A 14024-nucleotide genomic window follows, 5' to 3' on the forward strand; every position below is an offset into this window, starting at 1 on the left:
TAACACAGCAGAGGGCCATAGGAGGCGGACATACATCATGCAAAATCATTTTCGAAACATGTGAGAATGAAACATTACAAGTTTGTTTGGGGTGCAACTGTTTAATGCACAGTAGCACTGAGGTTTGTGCAACAAAACTAGCCATGTAAATCATGCTCCAATTGCATAAAGTAAAATAAAATGTGCCTTAAAGTCACGCCTGTGCATACTCAGTAAGTGGATGTCCATGGTTGCCCCACCATGGTCCTGTATGCATGTTCAACTGTCTAGTGGCGCTTGCCACGTACCCCAAGCCTCCGCTCAGGTGTCTCCAATGCCTCACCACGGCCTGTCCCCGTGGATGCCCGCGAACTGCGGCGCCTGGTGCTGGCCTCTGCCAGTGACATGCTGCTGACACTGGAGGCAGCCTCACTAGCGTCATCCCCCCCCCAAAGCTGCAGCACTGCATGTGCTGCTCTGGAAGTGTTCCACAGCAGTGGTCAACTGCCCCAGTGCCTTTGCCACATCCCCGCAGAAGTGCCCAAGGTCGACCTGCAGGGACACAGTGCGGCGTGCCAACACTGCGGTACTGTTGCTGTGGCGCGTGATAGCCTTAGTAGCGGCAGCGGAACGCAACAATTGCTGTCGGTGCCTCCTCTTCTGGCACTCATGACCCTCCCTCATGGCACTGGTGAGCTCTTGTATATCTTCCCTGAGGTGAGCATTGCCCTCTGCCACCACAGTGCTCATGTCCCTGACCGCCGTGCCCATGGCCGTTACTGCGGCAGTCATGGCTCGCATTTCACGAACAAGGTGCACGATGTTGGTGCTGATGGTTGCCATGTGGCGGCTCTGCACGCGCTGTACAGACAGCATCCTCTCCTCAATGCCAGGAGTGTGTTGGAGATCCAGGTTGCCTGAGGAGACCGAACGTTGGCGAGACCTGCGCCGCTGTGTTAGCCTGGCGCGGACAGGTGGTGCATCAGGTGGTGTGATGGCGCGCTGACCGTGTCCCGTTTGTTTGGTGGGTGTTTCCATCACCGGCAAGGGCGCAACCTGGGACCTGCGCCGTGGCGCTTTGGTGGCTGTCGTGGCAGCAGCTGGTGTGGCTGGTGCTGGTGCTGGTGGTGCTGGTGTTGCTGGTGCTGGTGCTGCTGGTGCTGGTGTTGCTGGTGCTGGTGGTGCTGGTGGGGTGGCAGGTATAGGTGATGTGAGGGCATCCTGCGCTGTCTCAAGGTCTGATTCAACCGGTGTTTCGGAGATTATCAGCTGGCTGCTGTCATCTGAATCCCCAGGTGATGCATCTGTGTGTGAAACAGTGCATGGTTAGTGGGATAGTTAGACCTACGTAGTGTTGTACACATACATGTTCCTCTGTGATCCACTAAATATACTGTCTATACCCAGCTTCTACTGATCTGGTGAATGGTTATTGCATTTACCCCTGTACATGCACACTTGCCTGAGTAGACTACAACTCCCATGATGCACTAGTGTTAGGAGTAAAGCTGTGTGTTGCAAAGCTGCATGCACACTCAGATCCTGCTGTGGGCCTGGAATGGGATTTACGCTATGCTGGGTATGGCAACAGGCATGCATCTTACCTTGGGCACTTGTGGCTGCGCCGGACGTGTCCATCTGGGTCACTCCCACGACGGCTTCCCGCTCAATTGTTCCTTCCACCAGCTGCTCCAGGGCAGTGTTAGCCTGGACCGTGGAAGGGCCGCCTCCCGTTCTGCTTGCGTCCCGGAGCCTCTCTGCTATCCTCTCCTTCGCACGCTTCCGCAGGTCATACCACCTTTTTTTTAGGTCGTCGATGCTGCGGGGCGTCACACCTACTGCATTCACCCTCTCGCGGATGCGCAGCCATATGCGGCGCTTCTCCGCCTCAGGCACCTTGAGGGACAGCTTGCCGAAGAGGCGATCGTGCTTGCTCGAGACTCCCTCAATTAGGTGCTCCAGCTCCCTGTCGGAGAACTTGCGCTTGCGCGCAGCCTCAGCGCTGGATGGGGCTTCCTTCTCCATGGATGGTGTATTTTAGCAGATGGAACAGTCTGTGTGGCTTCAGTCTGCACAGGCAGTCTGCAGTCAGTGCTCCTGTTTGCTCCTCTGTCGATGCAATGAGGGTGGGGCTGCTGTATTTCCTGGTTGGTGATGTCATCTGCACGTTCCCGGTGCGACGCGGTCATTTGCGATTTCGCTAATACCGAATTCGCTATTTGCTAATTCGGAATTACCGAACTCGCTATTAGCTATTCGGAGTTTGCATGCCCCGCTATTGTATATTCGGTAAAAATAGCGATTTTTAAGGAATCGCTAATAATTACCGAATCTGTTGATGCATGCCCAAAAGCGATTCCTTAATAACGATTCCTTATTTCTCGCTATTAAGGAATCGCTTTTGGTGTGCTTGATGCATGTGCACCATAGTGTCTGCTTACCTTGTCAGAAATGCACAGTATTCTATGAAGTGGAAGGTAGGTGGCGTTTCCGTGACAGCAGTCGGTCGATGGCAAAGAAGACTCCTGGTTCGGCTTTCCAAATGTGGGATTTAGGACTCTAGGCACTGCTGTCCAGTGTAAAGTGCGTGTGCTCTCTGTGGTAAACATGGTAAGATTGGTCTACACCTGTTTGGCGTATTTAGTTTACCTATCAGTCCCCAAGTAATGTGTTATCTAACATACCTGGGGCCAGTAAATTAAATGCTACTGAGGGGCTTGCAGTGCTGATTGCGCCACCCACCAAAGTAGCCTTTCAAACCTGTCTCAGGCCTCTGCCATTGCAGGGCCGGTGCGCACAGTGTTACTGCCGCCGTGATGTGCCACGCAAAGTGGTTGCAACATCTGTAACCCCCTTTTACTGCATGTCATCCACCCCTAAGGTAAGCCCTAGCTAGCCCTCTGAGCAGGGTGCATTGTAGGTAGAAGGTAGGACATGTATCTTAAGTGTGTGACATGTCCTGGTAGTGACAAACAACCATTTTGGTTTCTCACTGCTGTGAGACTGCCCTTTCATAGGAATTTATTGGGGATTCCCTGATAAGGGTTTCAGTGGTAATTCTTGATATGAGAGGAGCAGCGTGGTCAAGTTTGGTATGTTTGGAATAGTGATAATAAATGCTGTGTGCAGATTTATGATCACTATTTTAGAAATGCCACTTTTAGAAGTTAGCATTTCTGTGTGCTATGTGTCTGCCTGCCTGATATGTATTGCATGCCTGGCTCTGGAATGACAGGGGCTGGTGAGATGTGTGGCTCCAGGGAGGGCAGGGTGAGTCAAGGCTGAATGGGCAGATCTGCATTTGGAGTAGTGGGAGGAGTATCCCCTTACCCTGAATGGGTCTATGCCTGCCTGGGTCAATGCTGGCTCCGCCCCCCCCGTGGTGTGTCTGAGGACTGAGCCCCCACCTGACAAAGGAGGGTGTGAGCACTGTACACAAAGTGCTCCAGTGCCCCCCAGAACCAGTTGAGACTGGTTCCCCAAGCACTGTGCTAGGGCAGAACAAAGAGGAACCCTGTGTAAATATTGGGGCTGTGACCCTATGTAAAGTGTACTGTTTGGGGTGCTTACTTGTACCTGCTGGGCCCCAGGAGGAACCACCACAAGGGACTGCCCCTCTGCTAGAGGGCCCTGTGAGCTGGCCTGCCTGGGCCCAGCTTTTCATTTTTGGGACTCTTATTCTAGCGCCTTGTGAGCGCTGTACCTTTTTCCTGCTGCTCCAGGACGAGAGGAGCGTGTGAGCCCTGCAGCGCTGGGCTGCGAAGTGCCCTGAGGGAATCCAGGCTTGGGGATTCCCCTGTAGTCCAGGGGTGCAGCGGGAGCCTACCCACATTTTGGTGTTTCCCAGAACAGAGTGGCAGCCCACCCTGCATGGTTATGCTTCAGGGGTGAAGCGAGTGCCTACCCCGCATTTTGGTGTTTCCAAGAAGCAGAGCGGGAGCCCACCCCGCATTTGTGTGCTGCCGAGGGGCCGCCACATCACGAGCGGCGCCCCGGAATAAGCGCTGCCACGGAGGAAGCCAGGCGGCTGTGCCTGGTTGGGAGCGTGGCCTAATCCCCCGAAGGATGGAGACTACGCTCCAGATAGGGACGGCCCATGCTAGGACCGAAAGACAGGCAGGAGAAGGCCTGGTCATGGGCGGGGCCTAAGGCCCAGGAAGCAGAGAGCCCCTTGCGCTGCCGATGGAGAGAGAGGCTGGTGTCTGAAGAACCGCAGCATCGCGGGCTCCCAGCCGAAGTCCTGCGGATCTGGGAAGAGTCCTGAGACGCCCCAGTGAGTGGCGCTGAGATCGGCGGTGACCGCAGGAAGACTGGGACAGATCAGGAGAGGCCCCGTGAGCGGGGCCTGCAGGGCGCATTGTGGTGCCTGACATCGGACTGAGACGGCGACTGGAGGAGAAGCCCCGGTGAGTGGAATTTGAGAGGGCTGAAGCTTTGGGGAGCATTGTTGGTGCTCCCAAGGCCCGGTTTGTGCCAGTGCTTGTTTCTTTCCACAGCTGCACCGCCCTGACTATGGGCAGCTGCAACGTGGGGGCAATTTTTTCACAAGAGTCCCGGAGTGAGGCTCTCAAGGCACTGTAGTGCCAAGGCTCACTTTCTCAGCTGCACCGCAAGAGTATGGGCAGCTACAGCAACGGGGGCATTTCTCCTCATAACGAGGAAGGGGTGAGACGCCCTCTCGCCTCCAGTGCATTGCGCACATTTGTGGTGGTTTCCTTGGCAGCCGGAGGGCCTGGTGAAAGGCCCTATGTTTACAGCACCCTGACTTTTGGATAGAGGGCATTTGGGACAGCCCAGACAGGCCCCAAGGAAGGCCAGTTGGCCTGAGGTCATTTTGTCTCCTGGTGTGGCGTAAGGCCCCCAGATGATGTGTGCACCTTCCTAGTGTTACTGGGGTGCACTGCTGGTTATTAGGATGTATGCCTAATGTGATGCCTAATGCTAATGCATAATTTGTTCATGCCTAATGTGATGCAGACATAATGCGTTAATGTTGCTTGTGATGATGCTGAGTATAGTATTTTGCCAGTAGTTATTGGTTGTGTTTTACTACCTGTTCTTATGGTTCTGGCAGTGGCCCGATTGGCCCTGTTTTGTATATAATCCCCCGTAAATTATTACCTGGTGCCAGTTGGCATAGTGTATATGTATGGTTATGATCTAATGTGTGTAGGATAATACAAAGGCTATGTTTGATATAACCTTGTGTGGAGTTTCTTTTGTAGTGTGCCTAGTGTGTTGCTGCTGTGTGCGCGTGTTGTGAACATGCTTTACACATTGCCTCTGGGATAAGCCTGACTGCTTGTGCCAAGCTACCAAGGGGGTGAGCAGGGGTTATCTTCAGAGTATAACTCCCTTGCCCTAACTAGAATGGTGGTTTCTGCCTGGCTTAGGGGCAAGCCCAAGCCAACTTGAAATCCCATTTCTAACATGGGAAAACTGAAATAAAGAAAGGCAAGACTTCTCTTGGGAGAACAGCTGCCCTCACAGAGGTAAACAGCTGAACTCAATTTTGCTGCTCACAGGCAGGTTCTTATATTATATAGTTGAAAAACTGCTGACATTACCTTTATCTCAAAAGCCAATAACAATTCAAGAGTCATGCTAAAAGGTTACCTGTGTCCTTTAAACTCCTAACATTTTCTCTACATTCGCTTTATCATAGTTCTAACAAAGCTTTAATGAAACACTAACCTTCCTTCTCCATGTGCATACATATTTGTTGCTCTGGTCCCAAGACTTCTTGTCTGACTCTGCATGCTTTAGACCAGGGTTACTCATAGTACTGCCCGCGGGCCGCCAGCGGCCCGGCAAGCCTTTCTTGGCGGCCCGCGGACCTTGCAGATATCCTACATGTGTTTTAAAAAAAATTTTAAATAGTGTCAGCAGCCCGGACTCTGAGACTCTGCTCTGTGGGGGCCGGGGGATTCCAGTGATTGTCAAAGTGGAGATGCAGGGGCCTAAGAGGTGAAATACAACAAAGCTTTATTAACATGTAAATGGTCTTTTAAAGACCTGTGAAGTATTCGGTACGGGCTGTGTGTGGGTGCTGGGAAGCTGTCTCAGTGCGGCTGTGTGCACGCTGGGAAGCTGTCTCAGTCCGGGCTGAGGGCTGACACACACACGGGGTGAGATGACAGAGGGTGACGGAGGGAGGGAGAGGGTGACTGAGGGAGAGGGAGGGAGACAGAGGTTGACAGAAGGTGACAGAGAGGCGCAGTCTGGAGGAGACAGAGGGAGGGAGACGGAGGGAGAGGAAGGGAGACCGAGAGAGGCAGAGAGGGAGGCAGAGAGGGAGACGGAGGGAGAGGGAGGGAGACAGAGGGAGAGTGAGGGAGACCGAGGGAGATAGACGGAGGGAGATAGACGGAGGGAGAGAGACAGGGAGAGATAGAGGGAGGGAGAGGGAGACGGAGGGAGACAGAGGGAGGGAGGGAGACGGAGGGAGACGGAGGGAGGGAGACGGAGAGAGATGGAGGGAGACAGAGGGAGAGAGACAGAGTGAGAGGGAGGGAAACAGGGAGGAGACGGAGGGTGACAGAGGGAGGGAGACAGAGGGAGACAGAGGGAGAGGGAGACAGAGGGAGAGAGACAGAGGGAGAGAGACAGAGGGAGAGAGACAGGGGAGACAGAGGGAGGGAGTGAGACGGAGGGAGGGAGTGAGACGGAGGGAGGGAGGGAGACAGAGTGAGGGAGGGAGACAGAGGGAGGGAGACGGAGGGAGGGAGACGGAGGGAGACGGAGGGAGGGAGGGAGATGGAGAGAGATGGAGGGAGGGAGAAAGAGGGAGACGGAGAGAGACAGAAAGGGAGGGTGACAGAGAGAGGGAGACAGAGGGAGAGAGACAGAGGGAGAGAGACAGAGGGAGAGAGAGACGGAGGGAGGGAGACGGAGGGAGGGAGACGGAGGGAGGGCGACAGAGGGAGGGCGACAGAGGGAGGGCGACAGAGGGAGGGCGACAGAGGGAGGGCGACAGAGGGAGGGCGACAGAGGGAGGGAGACAGAGGGAGAGAGACAGAGGGATACAGAGGGAGGGAGACAGAGGGAGGGAGACGGAGGGAGGGAGACGGAGGGAGAGAGACGGAGGGAGAGAGACGGAGGGAGAGGGAGGGAGAGAGACAGACGGATACAGAGGGAGGGAGACCGAGGGAAAGAGAGGTAGGGAGAGTGAGAGACAGGGAGGGAGACGGAGGGAGGGAGAGGGAGGGAGGGAGACGGAGGGAGACGGAGGGAGACAAAGGCAGACAGGGAGGGAGACAGGGAGGGAGACAGAGGGAGGGAGGGAGACGGAGGGAGGGAGACAGAGGGAGGGAGGGAGATGGAGAGAGACAGAGGGAGGGAGGGAGGGAGGGAGACAGAGGGACGAAGGGAGACAGAGGGAGGGAGACAGAGGGGGAGACAGAGGGGGAGACAGAGGGGGAGACAGAGGGGTAGACAGAGAGGGAGACATAGAGGAAGACATAGAGGACGACATAGGGAGGAGGGTAACAGAGGGAGGGCGACAGAGGGGGAGGAGGGAGACAGGGAGGAGGGAGACAGAAGGAGAGGAGGGAGACGGAGGGAGGGTGACGGAGGGAGGGCGACAGAGGGAGGGCGACGGGGGAGAGAGACAGGAGGAGAGAGACAGGAGGAGAGAGACAGGAGGAGAGAGACAGGGGGAGAGAGATAGGGAGGGAGGGAGAGGGAGGGGGAGAGAGGGAGAGGGAGGGAGGGGGAGAGAGGGAGAGAGGGAGGGAGAGGGTGAGGAAGGGGGGGAGGAAGGGGGGAGGGAGGGGGAGGGAGAGAGGAGGAGAGGGAGAGAGGGAGAGAGGGAGAGAGAGAGAGAGAGAGAGAGAGAGAGAGAGAGAGAGAGAGAGAGATCTGTGTATGCTGGGTCTGGTGGCTCAGTGGAAGAATGTGTCTGCTGCAGGGACCTGTGTTCAACCTCATGGTCACAATTTTTTTTTGCTTTAGCCCCTCCCCTCCCCCTCTGACCCCGCCCCCACCGGTGCGGCCCTCGGCCACAAACCACACTGTAAATTTGGCCCCCGAGAGAAAGTTTGTGAGTACCCAAGCTTTAGACTAAAGACACTTTTGACCAATATTTTCTGAGCCATGTCTCTATTGCTAATGAAATACGTGCTTGTGTGATGTGATTGAAATCTCTTTGTGGCTCGGTAAACATCTTTTTCTATTTAACAAAAACATATTTCTTCTTTCTGGTGAACTTTAACCTACATTGCATCTTTATTAAACAGAGGCATATATTGCTAATTAACGACGTTTCGCTCTGCTTTGCTCTCTACTAATGGGTAGCACGATTTCTTCACATTTGATTTTCTCCTTAAAATGTTAAATGAAGGAAAATGTACTGACATTTCCCAGGCATAATTTTTAGTGCATCATTTTATCTCACTGGTATACTCCATCAATACTTAAAGCACATAAGTCTATTGTGTGAGACCTTGCTAAAGCAGCCATATTATTTTGTTTCCTGCTTTGCTTAGGCTGCTATCTTACTGGTATCACATATCCCTTTCAACTTAAAAGTGTCTAGAGCACATGGCTGCTGGATCTAACCCTCTGTGCAGGGTCATCCCCAAACTTTGTGCCTTCACACCTCCTGTTTCTGAGTATATTTTATGTTCACTTTTAGAACTCTCTGCACTTTACCACTGCTAACCCATTCTAAAGTGCTTGTGCTCTCTCCATTAACAATTGTAATTTTTGCCTAAACCCAATTGCCACATTTAATATAGTTGTAGGTCCCTAGTAAAGTGGTACTACATGTACCCAGGTACTGTAAATTAAATGCTATTGGTGGTCCTGCAAAAAGAAATATTGATGGACAAATAGCTGATCAATGTCAAACATTCACCCCAGTCCAGAGATCTGGGCCTAAATCCAATTTTGCCCCCGTGCCATTCCAGTTTGAACTCAGCCATATGCAAATCAGTCTGGACCCTGTACCCAATGGGAACAGTCCAGCCCAAACTGCCAGTCCAGCTCCTCCCTGGACTGGAAACAAGCATCCTAGGACTGGTTTTGGTGTTTCACCCTTCATCCGCCGGGAAAGCTTGACTCCAGTGGCATGGAGTGCACTCGACCCACGTCTGGGCAGACCCTTACCACTCGGGGTGACAGATGCAAAAAGTACAATTGATGGACGGAATGCAGAACAATGTCATACATTCACCCCAGTACGGAGATCTGGGCCTGAATCGATCGTTTTTTGCACCCTATGCCATTCCAGTTTGAACCCAGCCATATGCAAATCAGTCTTGACTCTGTGCCCAATGGGAACAGTCCAGCCCGAACAGCCAGGCCAGGTCCTCCCTGGACTGGAAACAGGCATCCCTGAGTCTTGCACAACTAAATGACAGCGAATTGCGCTCTATACTTTTAGTTGCTATACTTACCTTAAATTTTTGAAATTGCTTATCTCTGATTCTACTGACTGGATGTTTGTTGTTTTGGTGTCAAATAATGTATTAAACGTTTCTAATGTATTTAAAGGTTTCTCTATGTTTCTAAACTGGTGTTAGATTTTTCTTGTGCTGTGTTATCACTTTATTGCTGTTTGTGTGCTACATAAATACTTTACACATTGTCTCTAAATTAAGCTTCTGCGCTAAGCCAAGGTTAATTTCGTAACGTTTTGCAGTTCACCCTGGCAGGAATTGTGGCTGCTGCTTGAGAAGGGCTCACCCCCTTCTCAACCAGCAGCTCAGTTTCTCATAGTTACCAAATAGCTTGGCTGACGTGTGTCTGCCTCCAATACCTGCTGATGGGAGTTCCATTGCAAGGTCATGATTGTCTTGTAGCTTGTATCCTTTTTCGAATGTTTTAGTTTCTTTCAATTTATTAAACAGTCCCATAATTGCATCTTGCATTAATTTGTGAGTGTTGTTCCCATTCGCCGACAAACTGCCAAATGTGTTTGTTATATTAAAAGGGTCATACTTTTACACGGGATGTTTTTCGTCTTATTTTAATTTAAATCCTTTTATCTGTGAATGACGACAGAGTGATGTCTCTGCTTGTGTATCCGGGCCCATTGTTCTTATTTTGTTACATTTACGCATTCACTCCCTTGTCCGATCGTAGATCTTTTGTGCTATTCTCATCCTAGCATTGGCAAAGTAATTGACAGGAGGGTCTTCAAGCATATATCCCTGCACTGGAAGGCGTCATTGTCACGCGGGACAGTGGCCGAGCGGTCTAAATACTTGGACAAAGGTTCTGGCCTTTTCACAGGCATAGGCAAGAGCTTTGGTGCTGCAGAGAGGTTTTCTTTTGCTACTTTTTGGGTACAGTTTTTAACTTGATGTATGCGAGCACAGTAGACTCGAAGGGTAATGTCTACATATTGAATGCAGTTGTGATAAAATCTAGAAATGTACTTCAAAAAAAGCTATATCATTAAGGTGTATGAAAAGTTTTTCAGGAGGCTTGTGACAATAATCATGACAGTTACACGTTTTTTTACATTCTTTCATACCTCAACTTTTCTTATTTCTAAATGCAGTCCCTCACTGTCAATATTATAACCGATTTCACTGACACCCCTTTTACTGCCCTTAAAAGAACATACTAGAACGCAATCGATAACAAAATAAAGTTATATACTGGCTCAAAAATTAAGTACCCAAGTAACAAACATTGGAAATGCCATTTGATATCACTTGCTTGTAGAGGAAAGAAGTGGGTTGCTGATATATTGGTGACAAAGGCCATAATTAAAGGCATGGGTGCCTGCTAATACCAATTTAATTTATAAATAAGCAAAACAAATGAGCATTGCCAAGTCTTGTTATTTTGTGCTCTGTGTGCTTCATCTGGTGAAAAATTGTTTTCCCTTTGGGCATTAATTTGATGTGCCTCTTGCACACACATCTTCTCTACTATGACTATAAGGTTGCTTCACCTGTACTTAATCTTTTGTCTCAAGGCACCTTAGTATGGTATTGTTTCACTTAATTCACATTCATGGATATACTTTGACTTTCCAATATTGATCTACTTTCCGGAACTCGTCCTCAGGTGGCCATTTTGTCCATTATATAAATCAGGGAACATATTATAAAATGTGCTGCTGTTTATATGAATATTTCTAATAAAACACATTTCTTGTCTACACTTTCTACATCTACTGGTTAAAAGTTAAGTCTCCGATTTTTGCTGAAACCTTTATCTTCCTAAATTATTTCTTGACTAGGTGTATTCAAACAAAAGTTTTAGGAAAATTATCTCCAAGAACAACCACCACTGATCTGGTCAAGCCAGATTCAACTGATGAATACATTAAAAAAATTCAGAAACGTTTGGAAGAAGATGTGTTTGCTCAAGAACAGCGGGAGAAAAGGAGACGCAAAATGTTAGTAGAACAACTTAAAGCTCATGAGATGCAAGAGGTAGGTGGAGAATTTTAACTGTATATATATGCCGCTTTGCCTATTTTACACTGTCATGCAAGGTTTTTAATGTACTGTGTGCTCAAACTTTAACTTGCAGTGACACTAGGAAATAGGGTTGATTCAGATCCTGACAAGAGGTCCGCCAAGGCATACGGGGGCATAGCTTAGTCAGTAAGAGTCGGGTGTGAATCTCAAATTTCCCACCTAAAAAAAGCAGAGGGCCACCGGATGAATGTGCCAGGTGACCAAGGTTCTGGGAGGACTGTTCCCATGAGGGACAAGGTCAATGCTGATTTGCATTAGGTGGGCCCATGAGGCTGATTTAGAGTTTGATAGACAGGTCATCTGTTGCAACTGTGATGGAGTAACCTGTCTGACCAATTCCAAGTTCCCCTAGCATGATTTTGAGTTGGGTGGACCGCAGGTTTTACACAAGTGAAGTAACATTTATACTCTGTTAATTTAAAACTTCCTTTAATGGCCCAACGGAGTAAGGACCTTCAGAAGTAAGCCATCCGACCACCTGCCCTATTTAGAGTGACCGGTCAGATGGCTGTTTTTGTCTTTTACTGAGTGCCAGGGGCAGAAAGAAAAGTGTCCCACACACCATGGGAGAAAACCGGTGTGGTGGTCATTAGTTTTTGTTTATTTTCCCAAAACAAACTCGTGTTTTGTAGTTTGTTTTTGAAACATAAAAATCTTTGGAAATATTTAACTGCCAGCAATTATATTTGATGGAGCAGTCCGTTAAACCTTTCCTACTTTGACAGGAACCGCCATGACTTCAGTTTCTGCCAATGTATAGAGATGTCTGCTAGGCTAGCAGACGAATCTAAATGCGGCAGGCAGAGTAAAGGCCGCAAAGCCCTCCACCACCCTGTCTGACTTAATGCCTTCTGCTAATCCTCAATCAGACCCTCTGCCTAGAGTAGTACAGTGGGTGAAAAACAATCGTTTGGAATACTACCCAGAGGGATCGGCAGTGGTTTTAATATTTGCAAGCATGCGCCCCAATGCCTTTTGCATGTTTGATTGCCAGTAGTATTCCTGGAAACCTGAGACTGGTTTAGCTTTCCAAGCCTATTACTGCCAATGTAGGTGAATTCTAAAAAAGCAGCAAATTTGTATCCATCCAAGGAATACTTCTGTGGGTGCAGATTTACTACAATTCTGGTAAACTGGTCACTAAGGGGAACATTTAATAAAGAAGCGATGTAACTCAGTGTAGGAAGCTGGATCTGTATATACTATACCAAAGTGGGGTGTAGTGTGCACAGAGTCCAGTGGAACCCAAAAGGTAGGCAGAAGTAAAGTAGATAGCACCTCACTCTCTTTTTCTGGTAGTGTGGTTGAGCAGTAAGTTTTTTTCAGTGGACAGTGTCAAGCATTTGTTGCACACACTCAGTCAGCAAATGAATTCACACTCAAAGACTGACCTTCAGACCAATTGTTTTTGTATAAAAATATTCTTTTAGTTATTTTATTTTCTAGAACCAAGCAAGCCTGGCTCGCGTAAGCAATTAATACTTTACAGTAGTAATGCAGTTTGTAAACAGTTTGATTGCAATTGTAAATGTATTTTGATTTGATTACTGTAGTGTTACTGATAATGCAATGCTTTTCTGAATACAGTACATATACTTTGTTTAGAATTTTTAGTAAAATGACCAGTACATTACTTTCAGATTACTTTTCATACACAGTGTAGTATACCTGGATTCTACACTGGGACATTTCCTGTAAACAGGTAAGTGAGAGCGTTTTTGTTATTTAGTACAGTTGTAAAAGGATTTCTTAGATTTTCCAATTCCACACTTAGAAACCTTTCATAAAAAAACCGTCAATGTTATCCTATGGAGAAAAATAGTGTTATCGGTTCAAAGGTTCAAAAGTACTTTGTTGTGGGAGTTGGTATTCTAGGGTTAGACTCAGGGGTCCCCCAAGGGGAAGGATGTACTCTAGTTACACCTCCAGCGGCACTAGGAGAGCCTGGTGCAGAGTGCCAATGTTATCCAGTGGGGGATACGGGGCATGGTTGGTGGCTGCTGACGAGTAGGCCACTGGGTTGTGGGAGTGGAGCTCCTGGACTTAGGCTCAGGGCAAATGGGTGTTTAGGCCAGCACAAAAGATGCACCCTCAGTGGCACTCTGGCAGCCGGGTGCAGAGTGCTGTTTTGGCATCGGGTGCCCTGTAGCTTTCAATGGGGAGTCTCCGGTTCACAAACACACTGCAGGCTCGGGGACGAAGGTCCTCTCGGTGCGACGACCACTTGGAGAGGTAAGTTGGGATGCTGGGGGTTGGTTAGGCACCATTGGTTGGGCTACCCAAGGCCGTGGGGCATCGGGTGCAGGGGTGCCTTTTAGGGTCGTATCTTCTTACCAACTCCTGGTCGGGGTTTGGGACACCTTCCGGCTTGAGGCTGCAGGCATCGGCTGGAGGCTTGAGGCAGGTCAGGGATCTCCGGATCTCAGGTCAGGATCGCCGGGGAGACCTCCTCTTGGTTTTGGGCCACTCAAACTCGGGCAGTGGTCGTCGGGTGTAGAGTGGGGCAGACCAGCAGATCCTTGCGGAGCTGGAGTCTGTTGTTGAACACATCCTGTGTTCACAGGAGACAGAGTCCTTGGGATTAAAGGCAGGCAGGTCCTCCGG

At 49.6% G+C, this 14024-nt stretch overlaps 1 protein-coding gene across 1 annotated transcript in view; it reads left to right on the plus strand.

The window, feature by feature from the left end:
* The window catches only part of SPEF2 (sperm flagellar and cilia associated 2), a 1083747-nt gene that overhangs the window by 149873 nt on the left and 919850 nt on the right, over positions 1–14024 (plus strand). The window contains exon 7 of the mRNA XM_085631001.1: positions 11177–11372. Coding sequence (XP_085487127.1) covers positions 11177–11372 — 196 coding nt within the window. The remainder of the gene's footprint in view (positions 1–11176; positions 11373–14024) is intronic.

This window comes from Triturus cristatus, chromosome 2_1 (assembly GCF_964204655.1).
Source record: "Triturus cristatus chromosome 2_1, aTriCri1.1, whole genome shotgun sequence".
In the NCBI taxonomy this organism is placed as follows: domain Eukaryota; kingdom Metazoa; phylum Chordata; class Amphibia; order Caudata; family Salamandridae; genus Triturus; species Triturus cristatus.